Source organism: Papilio machaon, chromosome Z, assembly GCF_912999745.1.
Source record: "Papilio machaon chromosome Z, ilPapMach1.1, whole genome shotgun sequence".
Lineage (NCBI taxonomy): Eukaryota > Metazoa > Arthropoda > Insecta > Lepidoptera > Papilionidae > Papilio > Papilio machaon.
In genome coordinates, this window is record NC_060016.1 from 3,748,253 (window position 1) to 3,775,498 (window position 27,246).

Sequence of the window (27,246 nt, forward strand, 5' to 3'; positions counted from 1 at the left end):
TATAAAAATTCGAATATTTGCTTCATATGTCGACTAGTATAAAATTACAAAATTACCATTGCATGTCATCATAACAAATTGTTTGTTTTTCTCTCTTGTTTCGAATGTGTTCCTTGTAAAATATTACTTGTCTCCGCGATACTGTGGATTAGGCGCCCATCGCTCACGATGCTCGTATGAGCTACGCCTGTTTTAAGGGCTACCAATAATCAATTTCTTGACAATGTTAAAAATGTTTTTTTTTTCATTCATTGTACAAAATTAAAGGAAAAATATAGTACAATTCTGTTAGGCAGCAATTAAGGAAACCCAAAGGATTTTAATGTACCTGTTGGTCACTAATTTGTATAAAAAGTTACAATTTGCATACGTCCTTTAGTGATTTTTTATTTAAAATTATTTATTAGCTTTAATTCAAATAATATGCGATTAAAATCTAGCGGAGTGGCGGGAAATGAATCTCTTCACAATTAGGTTATTTCTTTTAAAATGTATTGTTACCATTTATTTTAATCCGTATTGAAAATTACTTGGTACATGTAAGATTGTTAATTTAATATATGTATAAAAGTTTCAAAAATTTGACAACCCTATTTGAGCAGTGACATCACTAGCGCTCACATACAAATCCGTCTGCGGAGTCTTAGCAAAATATATGCCGGTCGTCCTCGTTTGTACATTGTTTGTACTCGTAACAACAAATCCCTTTACTATAGACAACTAAGCCGTTATATTTGTATTACATTCATTTATAATTGTAATTTTCATCATAAGTTTTTCTTTAAGTCCTTTATACATCTCTCTGACTGTTAAACACTTGTACAAATACATATTTTGTCTCTGCTTGTATCAATGACATTACCTATAACACACAAACAGAAATACATATTTATCGGTAAAATAGAATACATATGTAGTACAACATAATATTTTACTATGTTCCTTGGTTTCCCTAACTTTTTAAATATTTACGAGTATAATATTTGAACAAATATCTATAATACTAGTATTTGACTTAAGAATCTCTCTATAACCTGTAAAATAAAACTCACTCGTTCGTTGAATGTTGAAGTGTTCAATCGATATTTCTTTTCAACAGCAAAGTATTCTTAAGAATGTTAAGGTCCATATTTGTGTATTGAATATGAATTCTGAACTTAAACAAAAATGGTCGATATATTCACACATAGAAAAGTAAGGGCAAAATGCTTTTATTCTGTTAATTTAAATGGTTAAACGTCAGACCGCAAGCAATTCCTCACTTTAATGTTTACAGGAATTGTTGCTGTCATCTGCGATATTATAGTCGTTTTACCGCGCAAACCCGAGCACGTCAACCGCTCCTCTGTTTGTTACGTGAAAGTGCGAAAAGCATTTTTATAAGGATCACGTGTTTTCGTCTGACGAAGCCACTTTCATCTTTTTAAAATGTATCCCATCTTGTGAATACTTGATAAAATTACATCATGCCTACACATTAGAATAGTTGTAATTTTTCTTTAAATTTTAATTTTTACTTTATTTAAAATTGCAGACACCTACGGTTAATGTCATAAATATGGTATGTAAAACACACACAATTTCCATAACAGCAAATACCTTATCGAAGAATAATCCGTAAAGAATAAAATACGGATAATGCTAACTTGAAAAGAAATAACACAATTGAAAGAAAATCTCATCTCAATATGTTTATCCGCAAATAATCTGAATAAATAGAATTATTGTCTGTTCAAGAACCTTGAAATGCGATAAATGAAAGAGAAGGTAACGAAAAAAAGGCGAATGTTAAAGTAATTCCGTCAACGAAACAGAATTTGAATATTTCCCTTTGTGCTACAGACGCGGCGTATTGTACTTACGTTTTAATAAAAAGCAGGAAAATAAACAAAATTTCATGCTCGTGGGCGACCTCTTACCTTCACCCTACAAACCGTGTCACATACAAACCAATGTTAAAAGCCTGCTCTCCCTTTTATCGGAACGTAACCCCTGGCGTACACGCAACTGCCTAATTGGAAATTAAACCGAGAACTTTATTTAAAACTTTATTGAACACATTAGTCGCGATCAAGTCAGATGATTTATTTTTGAAGATATAAATAAGCTAATGGTCTTCGTAATATTATGTTTATTTTATAACGAAAAATACACCGTATATTTTTTGAGGATCGATCGATAACAGACATACTTTACAGAAAAACAAATACACTATTATAAAAACAAGTAATAATGCATCATAAAATTACCTGTGTTTGTTCATTTTAGACATTGTTGCTTTATATATTCTTTGTATAAATAATGTATAACTTTATCATCTTTGACATTTGCACTGAACGTGATTCTTGACATAGAAAGAACAGTCTGGGATAGGGTATTCATATAAGTTAGTTAGAATCTAGTTATCGCGTCTGTAAACTTTGATCTTTGTGTTTGTCTTTTGATATTGATAGTACACTGTGCCTCTTAATGATTAATTTTTATATTATTTAGCTGTTTTGTTATATTTAATTTTAAAAAAATCCTCCCAAGTAGGTTTGGCGACGGGCAGGCGGCCGGCCGTAAAAACTTAAGCCAAAACTTTAACGTTCATAAAACCTTGTGTACCGACCCCACGTAAGTGGGATAAGGCCTGGGAGATGATGATGATGAGAACACTATGCCTCTTGCCAATATATTTGCATTTGTTAAAACATTCGACATGATTACAGTGAAATTCGTTGCAACACTTGTATTGATACAATATATAGTTGTCCTGGTTTTTCTCAAAGAGAATGTGACAGATGTCAATATGTGTTAATGCAAGTATTCCATAGTTTTAATTATTATTATGGTTATTTCTATAAAGGTAAACTTTGCACGAGAAAGTTTTAAAATTCTTTACACTTACATGCCCCGTTATTAAGGTTTGAACAAACCTATTTAAATTCAAAGAAAATTAATTATTTTGAACTTAATTAACCTAATTTTATTAGTTTACGAATAAACTTATCTTGATGATTGATTGAATGATTTTTCAAACGTTCATGTTATTGCATATTTCTCTTTGAATGTTAAAAATAAGTAAATTCACCTCGTAACATAAAAAAAATTAGGGATTGGAAATTAAAATCGTGCTAGTAGTTGTAGAAAATATGAAATTTGTAATTTGTTACTGAGCTTGTTACTGAATCCCTGCAGGGCAGCGTACACGAATAACACACATGCGTTAATTAAAGAAATACAAGCTACAGAATAACAAGATTAATAATGTTCATATAATACGATACAATTTAATTTAAAAATAGACTATTATAATGTATTTCATTTTAGAAATATGACTTTTTAAATATTAATTTAAAGAGGAACATATATTGGTGAAGGATAAAACTAAGAAAAGATCCAGATTTATCAAAATGTCGGTTAAATGACGGATTTTCCTGAACGATCTATTAAAAAAGTACTCCTATAGAAAATAGGTAATAGGAGAATAGGAAAATAGGCAGAACATTTTATTAACACAAATAGATTGCAGCGGAATAACACATAGGCTACTATCTCCAGCCAGTTTGAAATATATGGCGAAACTATTACATTAATACTGTATGTAGTATGTATATAGGAATTAAAGTTAACACGGTTTAATTTGTCAACAGCGGACGTGGGGAAATGCGAAGTGCCACTGGGCATGCAGAGTGGGATGATATCGAATGAATCCCTCTCCGCCAGTTCCAGTTACGACCAGAGCGTGTCCCCGCTCAGTTCAAGGTAAGCTTGAATATTTTATAATATTATCACTACTACACTGACATAAATCGCATGAATAATTCATTAAAAAAAACTTGAGAGGTGTCAAGGGACACCCGGATGGAACGAAGTTCCTTTCGATTAATTAGTGAAGGAACCAATGTTTATTCTATGAATAAAAAACTTAACTTCACTTCACAAGAAGTACATTTTATTTCTATGACTTTTCGTTATATATTGTCACGTTGTTGCCATGGTGAAGTAGCGCTCATTCGTCGTTAACATACTTACTATAGCAAAAAGTGTCGTGACAACTTTTCGTAAGAATTTTTTCCGTCTAGCCCCCTTTCACAACGCGCGATAAGGAACTTCGTTCCAAAAATTTCATAACTTAACTAAAACTTCATCTTGAAAGTGATAGATAGCAGTACAAAAATATTAGCATACTTAAATGTTTCGTAGTCTTTAGTCAACGGATTTACTTTCATCGTGCATTCTACGTGTATTTAAAAAAAGGGCATCTTTATTTAAATTGGTTTAAAAGAACACGTTACATGCAGAATTAGCAAGTTAATATAGCTGCGACGTAGTAATTAAACTTGGCTATTGTTGAACAACAATTAAGTGTTCTGATATGGGCAAGTTGTTACAATAATTGCGAATCCGGCAACCGCAGCGCTGATACTTAGCTCAAACAATTAACAAGGGGTTTCACATTCGTGTCTTAAGCCCGCATAAGCTTGATACGAAACAATGGAGGGTAAACTCGACGCTCGTTTGTGAAATTCAGCAACGGCAAAATTAAATTTTCATACGAATCCAGTACGTTTGTGATCCAACAAAAGCCGGGACTTGACTGACTAGAGTGAGAGATATAAAGGAGCAGGTCGGATAGTGTTCTCAACATACATTCTCGTTCATAGGGTCAGGGGCTAAGGGAAAGCCACCTTAATTTGACGTTTAGCGCACGTTGTTCCTCGATTCGCTTGAGATGAGATCCACTAGAGATATTCAAATGAAATGACTATCCGCTCTACCGCACATTTAACAAATGCACTACTTGACCATTACCGTACATTCTAAATTCAATTATTTTTATCGTCACTTTGTCAATGGTTTTAATAAAGAAGTAAACCAATCTAAACAAGATAAATCACGTTTTATCATGATTTTTTAATTTATAACATCTCCGTGTGTCGATTAGGATTCGGACAGAAATACGGGGCGGTGCGTGGTGCCCCAATGGCCTGATTACGGCGAGGAGTCACCAGTATCTAGAGATAGACTTACACGATGAATATTTGATCACCGCAACTGAGTCCCAAGGCAGATTTGCTAACTCCATCGGAGTTGAGTTCGTCGAGAGCTACTCATTAGAGTTCTGGCGGGACTCTCTCAATCGCTGGGCCAAGTATCAAGATTTCAACGGGAGCCGAGTAAGTATAAAAACAGTATATTATTATGCACAGTTAGTTCTAGAATCATTTAATATTTACTATACAATTAGGCTCTTTGATTCGTAGGTGACATGGAAGTTACAATTTATTGGTTTAGTAGGAATGGCACTTTTCAAACAACATTTCGCGTTCTGCAAAAGACAATTCGACCATCACATTATATTACATTTCTTTACGAAATTCCCCCTTAGAAATGCTAATTAATTTTACGTCATTCATAATTTAACAAACAAACTGTAAAGATGAAAGCATTATTTCCACTGCGATTAATAACAGGATGATCTTGTCAGCTGTCAAATTCACTAAGCGGTTTTAGAAATTTGAACACGTCAACAACTTCACAACGATGTATTGCAAGATCAAAGGATAAAGTTAACCATCTTAATGCAACTTAAACACGAAGTCGACTTCAAACGGCCACCCCCAAAACGTGTTTTGCCCCCCACCCCCCACCTCCGCTAAAAGACGTCGAAACGTCCAGTAGCATGACAAAATCAAAACGTTAATCAGATGCAGAAGAAACAAATTTCCTAAGTGATACTTGAATGGTCCCATACAATTTGATCAGCAGACATAAATTAAATATAACTTGTATTATCTAGTAAATAACATTATTTTCTGAATTAACAAATATCTTAAAACGCAAAAAACAATTCGTCTAAATAACATTTTAAAAACAAAAATAATAAGAATGAGAGAAACGTCGCTCCAAACATTATTGCATTCGAATTCTGGGTAGCTATCTATGCCTCAAATTATTTTAATTTTATTTTTTCAAATTTGAAATTTGCTTTATAATTAAATTTTCTTAATTGTATCATTAAGGTTGCAAAAGCTAGTTACACAAACATTTTCCATTCTAAGATTAGAAATAGCATTTTAAATAGATGCACAGTACTGTGGCGACTTTTCGTATAACGTAAGCACATAGACTATGGACCTTGTCTCGGGTTACAAGGACACGATACTCTTATATAAAATAAAATTAGTCCCTTTGCGCCGTTCAACTTGAAACTTACGCCAGATACCAGACACTTACAGATTATCAAATCTAAATATTAAAGTACTTTCATAGGTTTTATGTTCATGTTTTGTTATCATATCATATTAACATAATTTAAGGTTCTTTTTCATTTTAATATAATGAAAGAATTATTTTCAGCTCATCCCCGGAAATGTAAACACCTATACACCAAACAAGTCTATACTGGAAGCTCCATTCGTAGCGTCCAAAGTGCGATTTCTGCCATTTGCTGATCATCCTAGGACTGCTTGCATGCGTGTGGAATTGTACGGCTGCCTTTGGAAACGTAAGTGTAACAATTATAATTCGATCATTGCTGGTGTTGTCCCGGGGACGTAGCAATGCGAATTCTTGAAGCGAATAATATTTGTTAATTGTTTGCGTGTGCTGGGCGAAATCCGCCTCTTGGCGGTGTATTTATAATTTCTATGTTTCTACAGAGGCCATTATTGCCTACTCCGCGCCTAAGGGCGGAGATATGCAGTCGATGACCGGTGGTGCCAAGTTCGAAGACCTGTCTTACGATGGTGTTATTCGTGATGGACGAATGTTAGATGGATTAGGGCAAATAACGGATTCTTACACCGGCCCTAATGACTTCGAACTGCCAGACCCGGATGACACTACAGGTAATATCATCAAAGAGATCATCGTTTTTCTTAAAGTTTGAACTGATCTTACATTAGTGCATTTGGAATTTTTGATTACATTGGCGATATCTTACAGGCTCCCGCTGGGTTGGATGGAACAAATCGATGTTGATCGATGACGAAGTGGAACTAACGTTCAACTTTAGTGATACAAGGGTTATGTATTTCGTGGACATTCACACTAATAATATGTTCACCAAAGACGTTCAGGTACGATTTAAAAACTTCTTCATGATACTTTGTTCTTTTATTTATCTCAAATTATAACACCTATTACAAACCACACTTTCACCCTCGTATTTTGATAAGTAAGAACAAAATACAAAGGCAAAGAAAACGGATCTCTTATTGCATATCTTTTATCCAACAAATAACTAACAATTCATGTACTTTTAGGCACATGTTCTTTTGTAATTCAGATAGACTACCATCCCTTTTTAGTATCAAATTCTTGTCGATCGTTCCTAACTAGTACTAAATTTCTATTATAGGAAATTTCTAACAGGAAACGTTATATTATTTTATGCTATAGAAAAACTGTAAGGTTGTTATTCGCTTGCGGAACGACATTTCGTGGACTAGGTAACGAAACATATTGGCTTAAGAATTCGCTACGTGATTTTAGACTTTAGCTAGTGCAGCGACCGTAACAGGGTACAGTGTTACCGCTGCGGGCGGCTGCATGTTGCATTCGCTCGGGTTTTTATTACCAAAGTAATTTTCATCCAAGTCCGTTACAACAAAACGTTGAATGTTGAGCTCGGTGAAATTTTTCCATTTTGCCATTTTATCTTGTTTCTTTAGTAACTTTAAAATGTTCGAGGCGCGGTCGAAAGAGCCGCAATGCTATTGTTTTCACATGTTTGGACAATTTACCACGTTTCCCGAAATTATAGATTTAAAAAATACCATACATAGTGGTTTTTACCAGACAACAGATTAACAGTTAACATACTACGGTTAGTTAACGTTCTTATATAAAAAGTTTTAGAGTCTTTAGTATGAATACTGCAGATTCTACAGTTGTGTTTCTCTTACAGCTCTTCAAGGAAGCAGAAGTATACTTTTCACTTGAAGGTGAACGGTGGCAGGAGGATTTTGTATCATACGAACCCAAGCAAGACAGAGTTTCGGAGCATGCGCGTGTCATCCACATTGACTTGGAGAACCGCACCGCGAAGCACATCATGTTAAAGTTCAAGTTCCAGCATGAATGGATTCTAATCAGCGAGGTCACATTCAAGTCTGGTAAGTTATTCCCAGTTCAAAACTGTTGCTATATGAGTAGTTTGACCACTATTCAATATCGGTCTTTGCAACTGTATCGGAGATGCTGTCAATCTTAATAAATTGTTCGAAGTTAGTTAACCCGTGGCCTGCCTTATTGAAATAATTAATAAACTTCAAACATATTTCATAAGTTTTATTTCTTTGTAATACAAATATAATATTCTTTGTCACAAAATATAAACGTTTAAAAATGGAAAAGTTGGCGCAAATTCTATGAATCAATATTGATAAGAAAAGGCTCTCATAAATTAAACTGTTAAGTACGGGAAGTAAACAATATAATCATCTTAAGCAAAATATTAAGGAAATTTAATTTTGCTTCGTCCTTAATAAATCAATCTATCTGATGGTAATTTATTTGAGATTCGTTCCCAACTCAATCCGCTTTGGTCCAATCAGCACTCAATTCCCGAAATAAACATACCGGAATCATAAAAGGAAGTCAAAAACAGTTTATCTAATCTAAATATTTTACACGTGCAAATTATTCTTAGTATAATATTGTAGAAATTTAAAAAAGTTTATAAGCAATGATTTTCAATACAATTTGGTACATTTTCTCGTACCAAAAACAGAATTATTGGGTTAATCAGAAGAGGACCAGGACCAGTTAATAGATCCATTACGTCTAATCGAACCTTATCTACAATGAACAGTCGCGAACCTCGAGCTATTTCACAAATTTTATCTTTCTCTAATTAATCCGCGGCTCTTTTGACAAAAATCGCCCTTTAATAAGTGGTAAATTGATTGGCGTTAAATGAGGAAGTCGTTACTATAGCAAATCTTTGATCTTGATAAATCTCCTTTCCTTATTGTGTTTGGTGGCGTGTAGCGTCGGGGAACGCCGACGTTATGATCTGATAGATGAATCCTGACTAATTAATATCGGGAACGCTTTGAAGATGAAACCCTCTCTATACAACGCGTCGGCCACATGGCGCAGACACCGTCTTCTACCTAATTAGAGATGCATACCTACTATGAACTAGAACTTGTTACATAGACATGTTTATTTACAGCTGATAGTGGTCTCTTAACTACATACAATATCTTTTTATACAATACCTTTAGAAATTATTGAAGTCGATTACATTACATTAAGGGGCTTCTTATTTTAATTAGTATCTAGTTCAAAGTTGTAGAACGGAAACTGACTAGCCTTGAAATTAATAAGTTGAGACTTTCAAGAATGGTATTTTAGTTTAAAAATCAAAATTAACATCTCATTATATTATTCTAATACTCGTTCAATACAAAATCTTAACCTAACTTGTACTATAAATACAAAAACGTTTACAATGCTATAAATTAAAACGTTACAACGAAACACTCCAATATGTGTGGCTCTTACATGGAACATCTGGCACTGACTAATATTATACAGCTTAGGTTGAACCAACTGACCTGCCACGCTACACCACAATAAAACTAATCCCAAATACTACGATATTTAGTCCACAATGTGGAACATAACTTTAATATAAAACTAAGATTGCTTTGACAAAGAATAGAATCATATAAATACTCATTTCTCATTTGCAATCTTTTAATTTTTAAACGTTTTTACCTATAATTATAGTAACCAACTAGTAGCGCTTTGTTTTGCAAGTACTTTTAACAAACAGTTGAATGTTATTTTGTTAGTAAACCCGAATATCAAAAGCGTTGATAGCGTTACAGAAAAAATATCGAACGTTGAATAAAAGCAAATAAAATCTATCGTTTTGTAAGTTACGCGAGCATTGGAACGTGAATTATTGTGCGATGTGTTTTTGTAATTTATCCAATTGCGCGAGCCTCGGTCCCAGCAAAATTAATGATACAAGTGATCTACATACCTGGACACATTTATGGTGCACTCTGTGCAAAAAAATGTCCCATCCTAAAATTGCCTGTAAACTTTTAATAGCTATCGTTTATATACTTCAAACGAATAACAGAGTCTATTGTTTCGTATTTATTTATTTGCCTTATATTACCAAGTAACTAAGTAAATAAAAGTTGGACTGTCCCCTAAGAATTCTTAAACCACTGAGCAGATTTTGATGGAACTTTGGTACGGTTTAGTTAAGATTTATGCTGTAAATATTGTACAATTTGTGTCTGATTTTTAATCTGTTCAAATTTAGCCCCTTTTATTTTTCTTCTATCTTTTTTCGCTTAAAAATATTTTAATAGTTTCAAAAGGACATGAAAGTTTTAACTATTCCGTTTTTTTTTGTTACACGCTGTTATAGCAGTCGCTCTATAGTTGTGGTATTAATTAGTGCTTCCATGGCGCTGGAAGATTAGTTCCATGTTCGCTACGTTGTATGTTGTACGTTTTTTTTTGGTATAAAAATTTTTCCATTCCCTTTTTTAATGAAAGTATTCCTATAAGTTAATAATAATTAATATGTCAATACATTAAGATTAAAAATTATAGAAATTAATTATTGAAATTATGGAATAAGTGTATTTTTGAAATATTCCAATAAGCTCTAACGTTAGTTTAATGTGAAGTATAAACCGATAATATTATTTTATAAAATTTATTACTACAACATGTGATTTTGATATTGACGCTTTAAATGTTAAACTATGGAACATGTTTAAGTTACTACTTTGTCCTGTACATCATATTTACATATTACTAGCTGCCGCCCGCGACTCCGTCCGCGCGCAGTTAAAAAAACTTAATAGGGGTATGAAAAATAGATAGTAGCCTATTCTCAGACCTACACGCAATGAATACGCATATAAAATTTGGTATAAATTGGTAAAGCCGTTTCGGAGGAGTACGGGAACGAACATTGTGACACGAGAAATTTATATATAAGACTAGCTTTTACCCGCGACTCCGTCCGCGCGGAATAAAAAAGAGAAAATGGGGTAAAATTATCCTATGTCCTTTTCCTGGTTCTAAGCTACCTGCCTACCAATTTTCAGTCAAATCGATTCAGCCGTTCTTGAGTTATAAATAGTGTAACTAACACGACTTTCTTTTATATATATAGATAGATTACTGTTACAAAATATTTTCTTTTCTTTCAATAGTCAGTCAATGTATTCAGCCAGACTTACTAAAAATCGCCAAAGTCTCCTTTTTTCAACGTCGGGAGATTGATGTTTTTTTTTTTTGTTTTCGCTATTATTGTTCCCCACAAAGTGACACACATCAGTAATGTTTAGTTCAACAGCGCTATTGTTCGAGAAATTACGCGCTTATAGAAAAATCGCTTTTTGTTCCCCTTGTATGAAAAGGGAAAAGTTACCATCGTTATTATCAATTTAGAACGTTCCCTTACTTTATTAACAATTATGAAACAAACTTAAGCTAAAAACATAAGCCACGGAACTCAAATCTTGTTAAACACGTGGAGGAAGTTGGGTTCACTTGGCCCGAAATCAAATTCTGAACATCCCGGTTGGCTGGCACTTCGTTAGCCTTATCGGCGTAGTCGTTTCACAAGTATTTTATAATCATTTTAACTTTCAAAGGTTTTCGAAACTTAATAAATCGACATTTTTATCGCGTTTCTCGAAACAGTGGGGAATAATTGGACAAAATTCGTGTTTTAACCACCTGGTAAGCGATAATTTTTAAATGCAAACAAAAAAAGCGTCAAACGAATTCGCTGAAACTAATAATAATTTGACGACAAAGTAAAATTATTCAAAATGACTGTTTACAGGATAACTTTTAATAATGATAAGGGTTAAACCACAAACAAACAAATGTAAAAATATTAGTAATATATAAAAAACAACCCTTACTTTTATTAGAATTAATGAATAAAAAAATATAATACGTAAAGAAACGATACGTTTACTTTCTAAACAAACACTGAATGTTATTTCTACTAAACATATCAAATCGCATAGGAGACCGTGCGCTTGGATATAGAATTTACTTCATTAACTCTCATAAGCTGTGCCGCAGCCGTGGTAACCGCAATCCTTGTTCACTGCGAGCATTGTGTTATTCTTTAAATAAACACCTGAATTACGTTTATTTGTTACATAAAGATTGTGGTTGCTCGAAAATAATTATAACATTATGTATTAAATAGAATAAAACCTATAATTTATATTCAAAAATAAGGAAATAATTAATATACTGAAGTATGAGAAAAAATATTTCTACGTCTTAAAGTAATGTAACTATTGTTTTTTTGTTATACAATCGGCTTCAAAAACTTATATAAAGTTTAAAACACCTTTTGTTATCAGGTGACTACAAAGAAATCTAAATTCAATGACATAAAATGTATTCGAATGTGTCCGGAAAGGAAATGCGAGAAACTTACAATATTGTTTTTCTCTGTTCTTTGTTTGTGACTTTAAAATAAAATAGTAGTTCTATATTCATACTTAGATCAAAAACTGTAATACTAGATGTATCAATATTATTGAATTTGAAACTGCAAATATTCATTAACTTATCATATTAATTAGTCACTTATTACAAGCAACAATGATATAGGTCTTTAATTAAAAGTTTAGCTAGCTTAAGCTAGCTATACATAACTTGTCTAAGCGTCGACCCACCAATCCTCAAGGCTTAGCCGCTCATCTATAACTCAATGTTCTTTGCCTGTTAATTTGTTTATCAAAGGAATTATAAATGTTATTAGTCCTTATTTCTTAAGTAACAAAATGTATCATGTTAAATAATCTGTGCTCTGTTATAGAAAGGGTAATGAACTTTAAAATTATGAGGAAATATTCTAGTAGTTTCTTATATTCTTAAAAGAACAGAAATACATGGTTCAGCAGGAAATTGGCTTTATTTGACGTTGTTAGTCAACTATTTTACCTGTTAAAACCTAACAAAATGTTTATTCTATCGACATATCTCTTTGTTGACCTAAGAGTGTGCCTAAACGCAATTAGAAATTAGCACGGAATTAACTGACTCTTGGCACCCACTCGGTATTACACTGGCACTCCGCCATACTCTCACACCTCGGTTTAGTTTTAGACCTAGTTTAAACAGTTTGACACACTAACATATGACTTTCGCCAGCTTTAGTTTATGCACGGCTTAAAATATAACTACTACTTTAAGCTCGACAGGCATTCTTTAGTCGGAGGTTTTAGCGGTTTAGTTTTTGTACTCTACATTTTTAAAATTGTTTTGTTCATTATCGTATTATAATAACTGAGATTTATAATAAAAAAATACTTTTCGAATTTACTAATACTTTTTTTTGGATCCCATTATAAATAATTAAAAAAAAGTTATAGATTGTAGAGATAAAATTATACTGGTTTGAGGATTATTATTTTTTTCACTATAGCCTAAGTCTACTCATTAACGTATTTTAAAATTTTCTTAATTACTTTAGATAATATTACTTCGAAAATCCTTCGGTGATTTCTCTACTTAACATTAATTGACATTATAAATAAGTGAATAAAACATAGAGCGGACAATAATTACGCGAATTACTAATTTTAAGTCAAAGACATTAAAGTCATATTAAGGAAAACAATTGGTTTAGGCGAACAAGGGAAGTTAGTAGACGGGTACAAATCAAATTGCTTACGGTTTATACTGAGTGATGGAGACACAAAACCATCTGACTAAACGGGTCTCGTGTCGCATTGTTTTAGGGACAATTAGCATTGCGCTCGACACCTATTCATTTCTTGTTCATTGTATTACTCTTATGTAAGGTTTGGACTCCTTTTCCGCGCACAAACGCTCGCTGCTTAGATACGCAGTCGGAAATATAAACTTGTCTTTAACACGTTTATACTATTAATTCAGATATCTCTTTTACATACATACTTAAACATAAACGAATTAAGTCGTAGTCAACGAAGGCATTGTTGTGTAGGTATAAACGCATTGCTACAAAATCAGTATATTAGTATAGACAGAGTTAAAGATCAATCGTTTAGACAAAATTATTAAATCAAGTATAAACTTGATTTAATAATTTTTGACTGTTACGAAATTTTAACAAATACTTTTGTCCACAGCTCCAACGGTCGTCAACTCATCAATTGAGTTCTTGGATGAATACTATCGGACGGATGTACCACCAACTTCGAGGAAGAAAAGAAACTCCACTTCACGAACTTCTGTGGGCCTTGCTTGCGGTGCTCTTATCGGTGGCGGTATATTTATAGCTGGTACTACGGTGTTACTAACGAAACGTATTAGAAGAAGGATTCCGAACATGCTGAAAAAACCATTCTGTCCATCGTTAAGAAGTGGGAATTCCGCAAGAAACAATAGACGAGCACCGCGTCTTGCACTCGGGCTAGCTAACTGTCCACCGATACACATGTTACGGTAAATAATGATCCATTTACGCTTTCAATTTTTTATTCCAAATATAAGGAGATTTTTGTTAATTTATCCGTACTCTTAACAATTATACTATTGGCGCTGTAACTTTACATTATTAATACAAAAGAGGGGATTAAAATATGCTTACTATTTTATGAATAACATATTTACGTTACGCAGTTTTGGCATACAACAGCTCTTTAGACATCTAAATGAGAGCAATTTATAAACAGCTCTATAAAGTTCCGTAATAACACGCTACGCGCCGTGAATGCTTTGGATAGCTACCAACAGTATCTCATCGATAACCTATCTTAACGTAACTAATGTTTAAATGTTATTCTTAGCCTTCTTCCTTATGTACTAAAAAGTTGCGTTACATTGTATAGTATTATTGACAATTGAGATTTTGATTACAATTTGTTATTTTATTTCAGATGCATTTTTTTTAAATAAATAAGAACATTCAGATATAATACCTACTTTATATATAACAAGAAATTCGATTTTAATATTATGTTTTACTTATTTAATTATTTATACATGTCTTTTACTTTGTGTCTTTTTGTGATGAAACAAAAAACAAATCCCTAAGTACACACATTGAATAATTTTATATAAAAATTTTAAAAGTACTTCTTGATTTTTTTAATTTTAGGTAAGGAATAAATTGAGAGTAATTTTTGTGTGTTCCTTGGCATTTATAAAAATAAACTGTGTGTGTACACAATATGTCGCGCACCATTTATTGTAAAGTATATACATTATATATTACATTTAATTAAGTGTGTACAAGAATGCTAAATCATATGCATGAGTAAATTTTAAGTTCTTACTAATCTTAAACTTAACTTAAACAAAGATAGACAACATCTACATCTAAACATGTTTACTTTTCATTGGAAGTCTTAAGACTAGTTAATTTTTAAATGTCCAGTTCTTTAAAATGATATAAACTAGTAAATGAAATACACAGAGAACCTTAAAAAATCTAATTACAATGTGATTTGTAGACTGTATTCGTTCAATGATCATAATCGCTGGCGAAAAATAGTAACTACTAATTTACGTATTCTAATGCTTAAATATTTGTTCACAGACCAGCTATAGTTGACGAGGATTATCGCGAGCCCTACAACATATGGAAAGAAACGCTAGGACGCCGTGACAAACGCTATGTTCCCGATCAGAACGAGTACAACGGTAAGTTTATATTTTTATATATAAATTTAGTATCACAATGAATATCAGCGCAACTATTTGAGTAAACTTGATAAAATCACGTTACCCTGTATAATTTGGTTCAGCATAAAAAATAGAACTAATAGTTCATCTAAGCTGAACCGCAAAAAAACAACAATCTATATCCATACACTTTTAAGATTTAATCAATGAGCACAATAAAATCGTAGAAAACATTAAAGTATACTTAAATCCATACAATAAAGCATTATATCGCAAACAACCGCAATTAATCTGGGCAATCAAGAATGAAATAAAAAATTTCCTCCGACCATACCCACGCACAATGGGCAGGAAAGCACACAAAGGTTGTATCAATAGAGCCATACGCTACCCGCATTCGCATTTATGGTACAATCGATGAAACGGAAAACTTTAAACTAGTATTACTGGTCAACTAAATAAAAGCAGCTTTTAATGTTACAACAGATTTCCATTATTTTTGCATTATATTACATTTTAAATCCCAATTAGTCTCAATTGTTACAATTTATTTTATTCAGCAAAGACGTTCAATTCTTCCTTCGTAAGATTGCATAATAAATATTTTTTCTTTGTTCTTTAGTACTATCCATCGATATTCATAGTCTTTGAATTTCACGATACTTGTTTCTAATATTTTACCCCATGCTACTGCTGTTTTATTATAGTTCTAATACTTTTAACTTATAAAGATGTAGGCATTTAGGCAACGTAAGAATATTATCTTGCAAAAGTATTAATTCCCTAAAAGTTTTCTCAGATCCTTTTGGAATATAATATTAATTATCTACTACAAGGAAGACCTCTATTGTAACAGTCCTTTGTCTTTTTTCGTTTGATGATTAATTAAGGTAAAATCTTTGTACGGTGAAATAACATCGAAATTTCAATTTTAAGAATCCTCAAATAGCCTACGGGTGTGATTAAATGACCTCCCCTCGGATTGTAAACAATGTTTTTACAAATGAACATACTACTGGGGGCTACTTTTTGTTTGGAAAAGCCCCAGGAAGTACCCGGTTTTGTGTTCGTTCAGATCAGAGAGTGCACAATTTGCCCGCAGTTGTTTTCATTGTAATCTAGTATGCTGTAGCTTTTGATTAGTGCCTTACTCGATATATCTTGCACACATTTCACATAGAGCAGTCCGTTTTAATTGTTGATGGATTATTAAATCAAAAATCGTTTTAGTAGTTGATTAATGTCACGATAAAATATTTTTACTATCTGTAAATGGAATTAATTTGGACGCGATGAAACTTTAAAAATAGACACTAAAAAGCAAGAGATGTTTAAGCAATTTCCTGAACTAATCAATGTTAGGTTATTTACAAATTGAAAATCCCACTTTAATCCCGGGCCGAGGCGTCTTTGCGAACGTTTCGAGCGGTTAGAAGCGACGCTACTTAGCCCGCTAAACACTTCACCCGCCCCTCGACTGCACTCGTTAGGTTTTCTAGTGCCCCGCACTTGGCCCCAGTTTGTTACTTTACACTAGGAATTCGTTGCCGCGTAAGCACTTACTAAGGTCGCCAAACTAAATCGAAACATTGAAAATATTTTGAAGTGTTCCGTAACCTACTACTCTGGAACAAGTTTCTAACTAACATAATTACAGACTTGTATATTTACATAAATATTTCCCTGAGTAACATTATTTTAGCGATGCCTGCCTTATTTCGGACTGCACGTTAATGATAGATAGATCAAATAAAGTGCAAAAAAAAACAACAAGACCAACTCAACCTGGTAAAATATTGCTGTCAAAAAACCTTTGAACAATTTTCAACGAGCACTCTCCATCTTCACATTAATTAAAAAAAATAATTATAATAAAACAAAGCACATAGGCGCGTGATTAATTTACGATGATGAATTTTAATTTTGAACAGCCTAATTGTTCCGCGCGTTTCATCTTTTAATACTTGGAGCATTACCTTCGTAAACAGAACGGGCGGGTACATTTTATTTTATTAATATCGCAGGTGGGGTAGGAGTGGCTGTACCGAGGCTTAGTCAACTTAATTAATGATGTGAGTGCGCTAATCGTGCTATTTTGTAGGCAACGAACTTATTTTATGACGTACTCTGTATATTTTCTGTAGGGTATGCAGCTGCTACCGAAGAGAAATTACCCAGTACATTGTCTTCTTAATGTATTATTTTATGACAAATTATTAAAGCGTTAACAGAAGAGCGTCACAAGAACATATTTGTCCCTTAGTATGCAATGTTTATTTTTTAATGTAAATTGAATAATCTAGAATTTATCCTTACAGTTGTATGGGCTAACCTACACATTGATTTTCCACAATAATATTTTGATGATATTCATATTCCATTACTTACTGTATCTGCCACACTATTGCTGTCTTCTGATGAAAAAAAATCAATGCTCAGAATTTTGAAAAGAATGCAGTAAATTAAAGTTACTAAAAAACAAAGATGAATCAAGAAATGTTTTAAGATTCCTTATTTCAATTCTTTTATTAATTTTATAGAGCCAAGCGGCAAAGGTTTTTAACAGTAAATTTGACGATACTCAGAATGTGGGTTAAAATGTTTAGCTTTAATTAAGCGAAATAACTCCAATACCTGCAATGCGGTTTCAGTATTAAACGGTCGAAGAATTTTTTTTTTCATAAACGTATGTGTGTGTATAAATATATATTACCTTTAATGGTATAGTTGTTGCTTAGTTTAAGAAAGGATTGTAAAATACTTAAAGTCGAAAGAAATCTTATTTGTTAAACGCCACTTAGTACAACATAAATAGCCGTTAAGCAACATCCTTCAACAATTTGATAAGAAAGTCACTTCAAAGGGAACTGTGTTTAAGAAAAAATTATCGCTAAATTAACAAATGTACCTTAAATTATTGAATGCGGACATTAGATAACATTGTAAAGAAAACTGTAAGATAGGGTGTGCTCGTTACGGCGGCCGGAAGTCCGGCGGGGAAGGCGGCCATTGTTCAGGCGCCATATTGAAAAGATGATGCGCCCTCGGCGCAGGATAATGGCCCCTCTAATACTATTTTAGAAAATAGTTGTTTCAAAACTTTTTTAAATTGTCTTGTTTAAAATATTTAGTACATAATTTATTTTACAAACCACTTTGGATATTTAAACAGTTTTATTTGACTTGCTCTATTTATTTGGATTGGATTGAAAATTATTTGAATACAGCATTAATTTAGAACAAAGTGGTCAAAAACTGCGACGATAAGAATTTAATTTTAGAATTATTACGTAAGTCTACAGATAATAATATGTATATATATTTGTCCATCAGAAATCTACGAGGAGAACGAGTTTCCACGGCCCTACATGATGCGACGACCGGACCCCCACGAAAGTTTCTATGCCGCTACGGATATTATACACCACGTAAGTACATTTAAAAAGTTTATCGTATTAGTCTATACGCCTTCGCCTAATTGGCTACTTGTTAAAACTCATGTCTGAAATACATCCAAAAAAACTTACTTTCAATGAGACTTCTAATTGTGGGCAAACTTTCTTAAAACCCATTTACATTTCGATTAGTTTGCAAAAAAACGCTGAGAGTTTTATGAATTGTTCTTTATGTTTAGTAACTACATAGTTACATCCAATTGTTATTATTGCAAAATGTTCACTATACATACTTTTAATATGCCAGAGCTAAAAATCATATATATTTTTAAACGATTTCAACTGTTTGTATTTTGAACGTAATTATTGGCTAACTTTATAACATGAAACATAATTACATCAGACAAGTGTAGATACAAAGCAAACTCGGTTTACGGTCGATGATTGCTATTAGGCAACTAAAATTAATTAACCGGTCACCTAATCAAATTTCCAATTCCGAATCTAATCTGAGCGCAACGCACTGGCCTCATGATAGATGCATTTATTGAGTACATTGTTTATAAATGTACACGCCATAGCAATATACTAGTCGTTGATAATAGCTATTATATGACGTCATTTCTATCTTTTTTTTTCACAACGAATCTTAATGGGACAGTTTGACTTAAAAACAGGCATATAGATTTTTTGCAATTTAATCGTCTTAATATTTTTTTTTAATTTTGCTAAGTACCAAGTTAAATGAAACTTAAGTCTTATATTATTTTTAAAAAGACGAACTGACGAAGGAAATCTAGACAGATGCTTTGACTTTTTGTCATTTATTTACTTAGTTGTAGGAGCTTCCTTTGTCTACGTTGTCATTTTCTTTTCCCGGACAGATTCAGCACTCAATTAACTCTTATCATAATGATCTTTCGCGGTGTACAAAGGGCTTTTACTCTTTAAGATCACAGACGTCCATTTTCTGTCGACTTTGAACTTAATGGAGTGTCTTGTGAATTATTAACTATTAATTCTAATAAAAGTCGTATAATTTTTTTACTTGCCGGTACATTTTTTATTCATTTCCACTATTTTATGTTGGTTGTTACTACGTCAGTTTTCTTTATTTAAAACTAGCTTTTACCCGCCACTCCGTCCGCGCGGAATAAAAAATAGAAAACGGGATAAAAATGATCCTATGTCCGTTTCCTGGTTCTAAGCTACCTGCCCACCAATTTTCAGTCAAATCGATTCAGCCGTTCTTGAGTTATAAATAGTGTAACTAACACGACTTTCTTTTATAGATAGAATAAAATACAATTTAATTCTTTACCTTTAATGTTTTTGCGATTTTCTTTCAACGCAATATTTTTATCAACACGGATGGATACAGTTGAAATACGAAGCGTCGATGTATAGACAGTAAAAGTGGCATTGGCTCGTAAAGTATTGTACTAATGCACTCTAGAGGCGCCGACGTCGCAGGATGATTTCCCGCGAGGGACCGCCGAGCCAAACGCCCCTCCTCTTCAAAACATGCCAATTGATCGTTAATACTTAATGAGACGCGTAACATCTCATATTCTCTTGTTTGATTAAATAAGTTTGTTAGAAGTATTATAACAAAACAAATAAACAAACACACCGGTCGTTGTAAGGATATCTAAATTTTGCATCTATTTGACATGCCCTTAACTTATCCTTTTACACATCACCCAGGCTTAGTTTCCCCGCAACCCGACTACCGCTAGTATATTGCGCGTAGGCAAGATATAGATTCACTATAGCTAGTCAAGCTCTGAAGAGCGGAGCAACCCTTTGATGTTGATGGTAATCTCCGGGCACGTACGCGAACCGAGATACTTTACCCTATTCAGTTACGAGTTTTCTTAATATGATTCATAAATTGTGTTGACATCGATAATATATATTAGAGAAAGAATTTTAATTACCATACCTACCAAATACATATTTCTTCAGATAAGAATACTAATTTAGTTTCCACTCTGAACCATATAACCAAATTCATTCCTACTATGAACCACTAACTTGTAAAGTTCAAATTTACTACGTGCCCTACGGCAATGGACAACCCTTTTCTAAACCCTAAAGTCCAAGAAACTTCTCGAATTAAATAATTTATATGTTCTTTGTACGAGTATGTCAGAGAACTATATTAATTAACAACTATTAAAGGAAGCCCGTGGTCTCTGCTTAACCCTCTGGGTTAGGGCGTGAGTTGTATTGTTGTTGCTTTATATAAAACATTTTCTGAATAAATGAATAATCATTTTTCTCTAAGAATTAATTTTCAAATTTCTTATTCATTTCCAGAACCAAAATCCTAGTAGCCAACTTCTACTAATATTAGGATCTACAAACTGGTACTAAACCTTTACCTTATTTTTAATTCATTGTAATTTATTCCGAATTTAAGACTAGCTTAATTATAAATTGGGTACTCTATTTTAATAATATGCTCTTAACGTAAGAAGCCGACAACTAAAGAAATTAATAGGAACTACTTTACAACTTAAGTAAAGTAGTGTTAACTAATGAGTTAATACTTATGCATAACTTGGCGGAAAGAAATATTTTATCAGACATTACTTCCCGTGGCGGCTGGAAGTTTCTCATTACGTCCTGGAAACTTTACATATCAAGTTTAAATATGCCCGCGTTCGCCGCCTTAAACTAACGAAGCTGGTTTCGTGACTTTCTCAACAAAACATTACATACGGCATAGTTGACGTAAACATTCTTATTGTTACCGACAAAGTGTAGTATACAAGTAGTATGTACGAGTATACAAGCATGCAGTTCTTTTCACATATTTGAATATAGATATTTAAAAAACATATATAACCTGTTTTTAAATTTTTTCTCTTAGTTACTTAGTAAAGTTCATTCAAACAATTCGACGAGATCATTAATTTTCTCGTCGCTCATTCGAATACTATACTACTTTCTATACTACAGTTTTAAAATTTATAAACTCTAATACAACATTAATCTGTAATGACTTACTATTACCATTAAAATTAAATTGATGTTTTAGTTAAAATTACGTCCAGTAAGCGCCGTGAAAGGCAAATTGCTTTCCATTATCGCCATACAACGCTATGCCTGTATGGATGATTTTCACGACAATTACTACGCGGGTGGAATTGTTAACAGATTTCGACAGTGCCCCGACCGCAGACATCGCAGTAATGATTACGTTCAAACGCGCCACTATACAGGTCCACCGACCGCATTAGTGATCAAAATTGCGACGGACGTTCCGAGTGACGTGTAATATCGATAGAATGACAGCCGGGCCACGATCACGGCTCGTAACAAGTCCAACACTCAAACAAGCAATTCAATGGATAGATGTTTCATGATTCAACGCGTGTTCGAGGTTAAATTTACCTACACTTCAGTTAAACGGTTTTAGGTCTCTGTTTGCGGTTCTATTGATATGTTCATTTAAAGCTCTTCGAATTTCATCGTTTGTCTATACAACTGTGTACGTTACACTACGAATTAATAAATAGTTATGAAGCTTTCTTGATACAGCGATCTAATATATCATCTAAGTAAAAGAAATATTTCAATTCAAATACCCAATTGCCCCAGATTGGAATTAAATGTAGTAACATAGCACTCAAATAAAGTACCATTGATGTTGTTTTCATATATACCATTACTCTACTTATAATTCAAAAAATATATTTTTAAGTACATTTAAGTTAAAACACTTTCAAGAAAATAATTGTAAAGGTATCTGAACGTGTAATTTATTCTCTATTTTATTTGAATAATTATAAATTGAATAATAATAATTAATGAGTTAATTAATAAAGCAAATAATTCTTAAAAAACTTATTCTTCTTAAATAACAATACTTTCTAACATCCATCCATCCATCTAAACTTTCTCATCTATCTATCTATATATATAAAAGATAGTCGTGTTAGTTACACTTTTTATAACTCAAGAACGGCTGAATCGATTTGACTGAAAATTGGTGGGCAGGTAGCTTAGAACCAGGAAACGGACATAGGATAATTTTTACCCCGTTTTCTATTTTTTATTCCGCGCGGACGGAGTCGCGGGTAAAAGCTAGTTTAAAATAAAAGTAAGATTGAACGATCAACAAATTAAAGGTTAAATTATTAAAGCTTCAAAAATAGCGCAAATAAACCACGCTTCTTATTATTAACAGATGGCCAAGTTTCTCACGGCCACAATTATTTTATCCGCTCATTAAGATCCTTTTAAACTCTTAAAGCGTTTAAGAGCGACGGCTTTATTAGTACCACAATTACGATGTTGTCAGTCTTTATTCTTCTTAAACATTGTAAAAGAATGTTTTGCTACTTTTGTTTAACTATTTATCTTGTATTTTTATTACTAAATATAGATAAATAAAATAAAAAATAAAATGACATTTAATCCTTTGCACCATTACAACGTAATTAAAAACTAACATATTACAAAATAATTATTAATACATAAAACAGGATTAAATCAAAATTACATTAGAACAAAGAAATATTTATAATTAACATTGCAATGCTGACCGGATAGGGATCCTCCCTCAACTTTGTTTGCTGGTTGCTCCTCTCTGGACCGCTCAGCGCTGATCTTCCGCGAAAACCCTTACGACTATCCGCACGCCAGTTGCAGCGGTGGATAACCAAACATAAATATTCATATATAAAGATATATATAAATTTCAAAATTACAAAAGATAACATATATATATATATATATATATATACATATATATATACTAGCTGTCGCCCGCGACTCCGTCCGCGCGCAGTTAAAAAAAAAAAACTAAATTTGAGATTTAAACTATCCTATCACTCAAGTTGGATCGAACTGCACATGGTGTGCGAATTTTATTATAATCGGTTAAGTGGTTTAGGAGTCCATTGAGGACAAACATTGTGACACGAGATTTATATATATTAAGATATATATATATACGAATAATACAAGAACTATGGTATAAAAAGAAGTTAAAGTTATGTATAATTAACGGGTCCTAAGTTCAATATGAAAGGTTAAAACGTTGCTCTTTTATTCCATGTTTCACATTATTTGTACAAATTTATAATAGGAGTCTAATTAAGCTATCAAAATATAGAATTAAAGACGCAATGTACTGATTCTCGTTCCACATGTGTTTTCATTAAAAAATCTTAAAAACAATAATTAAGTCTTAAATGTAAATCAAAACTTTCGTTCTAAGGAAGTATTTTCGTTCGAATAATTTATTGATTCGGCAACTTCAAGAACGGGAACAAAATCCGTTCCGTCCAAGTAAGTTTCGTTCTAAAATTAAAATAATAACTTGTTGCATAATTTAAACTACACGCCGGAAAAAGTTTCGGCAGCTAAAGAAAATTCCTCTTCACTGTTTTATATTACGAAACTTTTAACTCATTTTAAAATTTTGGTCTATATTTAGGCGATATACTTCGACAGTTTGTTTTATAATATTGCGCAATTTTATTGTCCAATTATCAAGAGAATATTTTTTCAAAGTTATGAAAGAACATAAATGTTTATAAGTGGCCTCGTGTAACATAAACGACTTAACTAATTGACTCGATTCTTTCTTTATAGGTATGCAAATGAGCTTGTTGATATTAACTATTATGTATGTAAATTGTGAAGATTTATGTATTTAGGAACCATACCATTCTTAGCATCTTTTGTTTAAGCTCTAATAAATGTTGTACGTAATGTCAAGAACGAGTTAATTTAAAAACGGTTAAACCTTAATGTTAACCTTTTATTTTGTATAAATTCTTACACAAACACACACAACACAGGTAGATAAAAACCTTCTCCATATTTTTGTAGCGAAAGGCCGTTTAGCAAGTCGCTGCTCGCACGCAATACTGAATTATTTAACCTCTTTTTAACAGTCGTTGAATAAATAAAAAACTGATTTATTTCTTCTAGGCTTGTATTTTACAAAGCGTTGAACATTTACTCTAAGGCAGTGGCTATATTATTCGTACATATGTACATTTTGAAGTCTTGTTGTTTGTTACCAAAGTGCCTTTCCTTTAAACTGTTAAACTGTAAAAATACTTCATACTTTCAATACATCATAAAAATCAACACACATATCATCAGCTTTTGTGAGTGTACTGCTGGAAATAGGCTTTCTCCTATACCATCCGAAGTATACGGTCCCTAGCTTTTCGTATCCAACGAAGCATCAATCCACGCTTAACTAAATACCGAAAGAAACAAAACTAACATGAAAATAATTATATTTAATGTTTTCTTTTCAAAGATGTGCAACACAACGTAATCTTAAAAATCTAATTAAAACTTTAATTCCTTTGAAAAGAAAAACGTCATTTGTTTACAATGGAATTGCTGATTCTATTCGGTTACATAAGTTGATAGTGCAATCAAGCAGAGCATACAAGCACTGGCTTGTACTGTAACAAAGATATATATGTCGGTCTGGCGGAGCATTAGACTGGTTTCCAGGTATTTAGTGTTTGCCTGCGGCCCCTTAATTTGTGTCCGCTAATTACAGTGACGTACACAAGCCCCGAGCGTTAACACTATTTAAAAAGTTGTACGCTCGTATATATGGATGTAAATTACATTGATTTTTTAATTTTTACTTGATAAAAATATAAAAAATAATTTCAATTAAAAACGTTTGGTTCAATGGATATAGGGATTTTATTACTACGTACCTCCATAAGTAATGAAAAGATCTGGATGGAATTCTGAAGACATAGTTTACAGTGTGAAATAGGGCATAGGCTACTTACTAACCGTCGGTTTCTGAAATCAAAATTTCTGTATAAAACATATCATCATACCTGTCATTATCTTTAAACAAACAGCGATAACATTATTTGAGCAAAAGCAAGTTCAAGAGAAATTTTAGTATTGGTCTTTGTTAACAAATGTTACAAGCAGTAAATAGAAAGATTTAATTTAATTTTATGTTACTGTTTAAAGTATCAATAAACGTTTCCGAAGAAAATTCATCAATCAACAGTTGTGAATTAACCATTTAGCAAACACCTCGGAACAATACACAAACACTGAGTAATCCGCAGCAAACAATATTCAACCAATACAACAGAGCCCTTTAGAGACAACATTTACCAACATTTGCCAAATAGTATGCTGAACCGATCTTAACTGGCAGAAAATCAACAATTCTCGGAGTCAGCAGACCGCTCCTTCAGTTGACTGGATTAAGTAAATACAATGGATCACGCAGAATAAATCAACTTATCCCAATTACTTTTCTCGAATATCGTTATTTATCAAAGACATTAACATTGAGGTTATTTTTAATATAGATAAGAAAATGTAAAGTCTTAGCATGCAATGAACTGGTGTAAATCACTGAACTCTTCCACACGTATAGGTAGTATTAGGTAATAGGCGTCTATTACCTTTAACATACAAACACAATACCTATGCATTGGGTAAAACATAAGCAATGCAGAGAGCGTATAAAGAGAGGGGAACTCGAAAGCATTTTTCAATTCAAAGGAAACCGGAGCACGAGTAATCGAAACATATTACTTTATTCCCCTTCCCGACTGCAATTCAAAAAGACATAAAAAATCGAGCACGTGTCGCTCCGTCCGTGCGAGGGTCAGCTATGGGAAGCTATAGCTCTCAGACTAAAGATATCATATTTAATTCTATATAAGGTTCCTTTTACCTTTAACTTTGTTCCAACATCTTTTATTTCCCGATTAGTTGACATTGTTTTCAAATTCAATTTGCTAGAAATTACTCATTGAATTTTAAGTGTTCCATTAAATTTTCTACGTCCATTATTCTTATGGCTTACTTTCTGGTTTACTTTTATTGTTAAGTGACGTTAGTCCATCCCAATACTATATGTTCGCTTTAGTATATTATTTATAATTAAAGTATATATAAAAATACGTGTAAATTTAAATGATACTAATCCAGCCATTTTTATTTTTGCAAAAATTAACATAAAAGAACCGTAAGTTTAAGTTTTGCTCGGAATCTAAAAAGTAGGCCGTTCCCGAACAGCTTCTTATCCTCTGATAATGCACACTACAGTATGTTTGTAAAATTAATAGTAATTTACCTAATCAACAGGAATAATTTAATACTATTTTCATGAGTGAGAGACCAAAATGCCGACATAAAAAGAGTAATGTTGCCGTTTTCAATTTCAGATGTGTTAAATATTTATAAATGTCGCGCTACAGGCAAA

The 27,246-nt window shown here is 32.7% G+C and overlaps 1 protein-coding gene across 1 annotated transcript in view; it reads left to right on the forward strand.

The window, feature by feature from the left end:
• Window positions 1-27,246, forward strand: part of LOC106719764 (epithelial discoidin domain-containing receptor 1) — a 61,053-nt gene that overhangs the window by 12,228 nt on the left and 21,579 nt on the right. Inside the window, exons 2-10 of the mRNA XM_014514205.2 lie at window positions 3,636-3,747; window positions 4,931-5,162; window positions 6,346-6,493; window positions 6,648-6,836; window positions 6,934-7,067; window positions 7,898-8,105; window positions 14,121-14,436; window positions 15,533-15,636; window positions 18,952-19,046. Coding sequence (XP_014369691.2) covers window positions 3,636-3,747; window positions 4,931-5,162; window positions 6,346-6,493; window positions 6,648-6,836; window positions 6,934-7,067; window positions 7,898-8,105; window positions 14,121-14,436; window positions 15,533-15,636; window positions 18,952-19,046 — 1,538 coding nt within the window. The remainder of the gene's footprint in view (window positions 1-3,635; window positions 3,748-4,930; window positions 5,163-6,345; window positions 6,494-6,647; window positions 6,837-6,933; window positions 7,068-7,897; window positions 8,106-14,120; window positions 14,437-15,532; window positions 15,637-18,951; window positions 19,047-27,246) is intronic.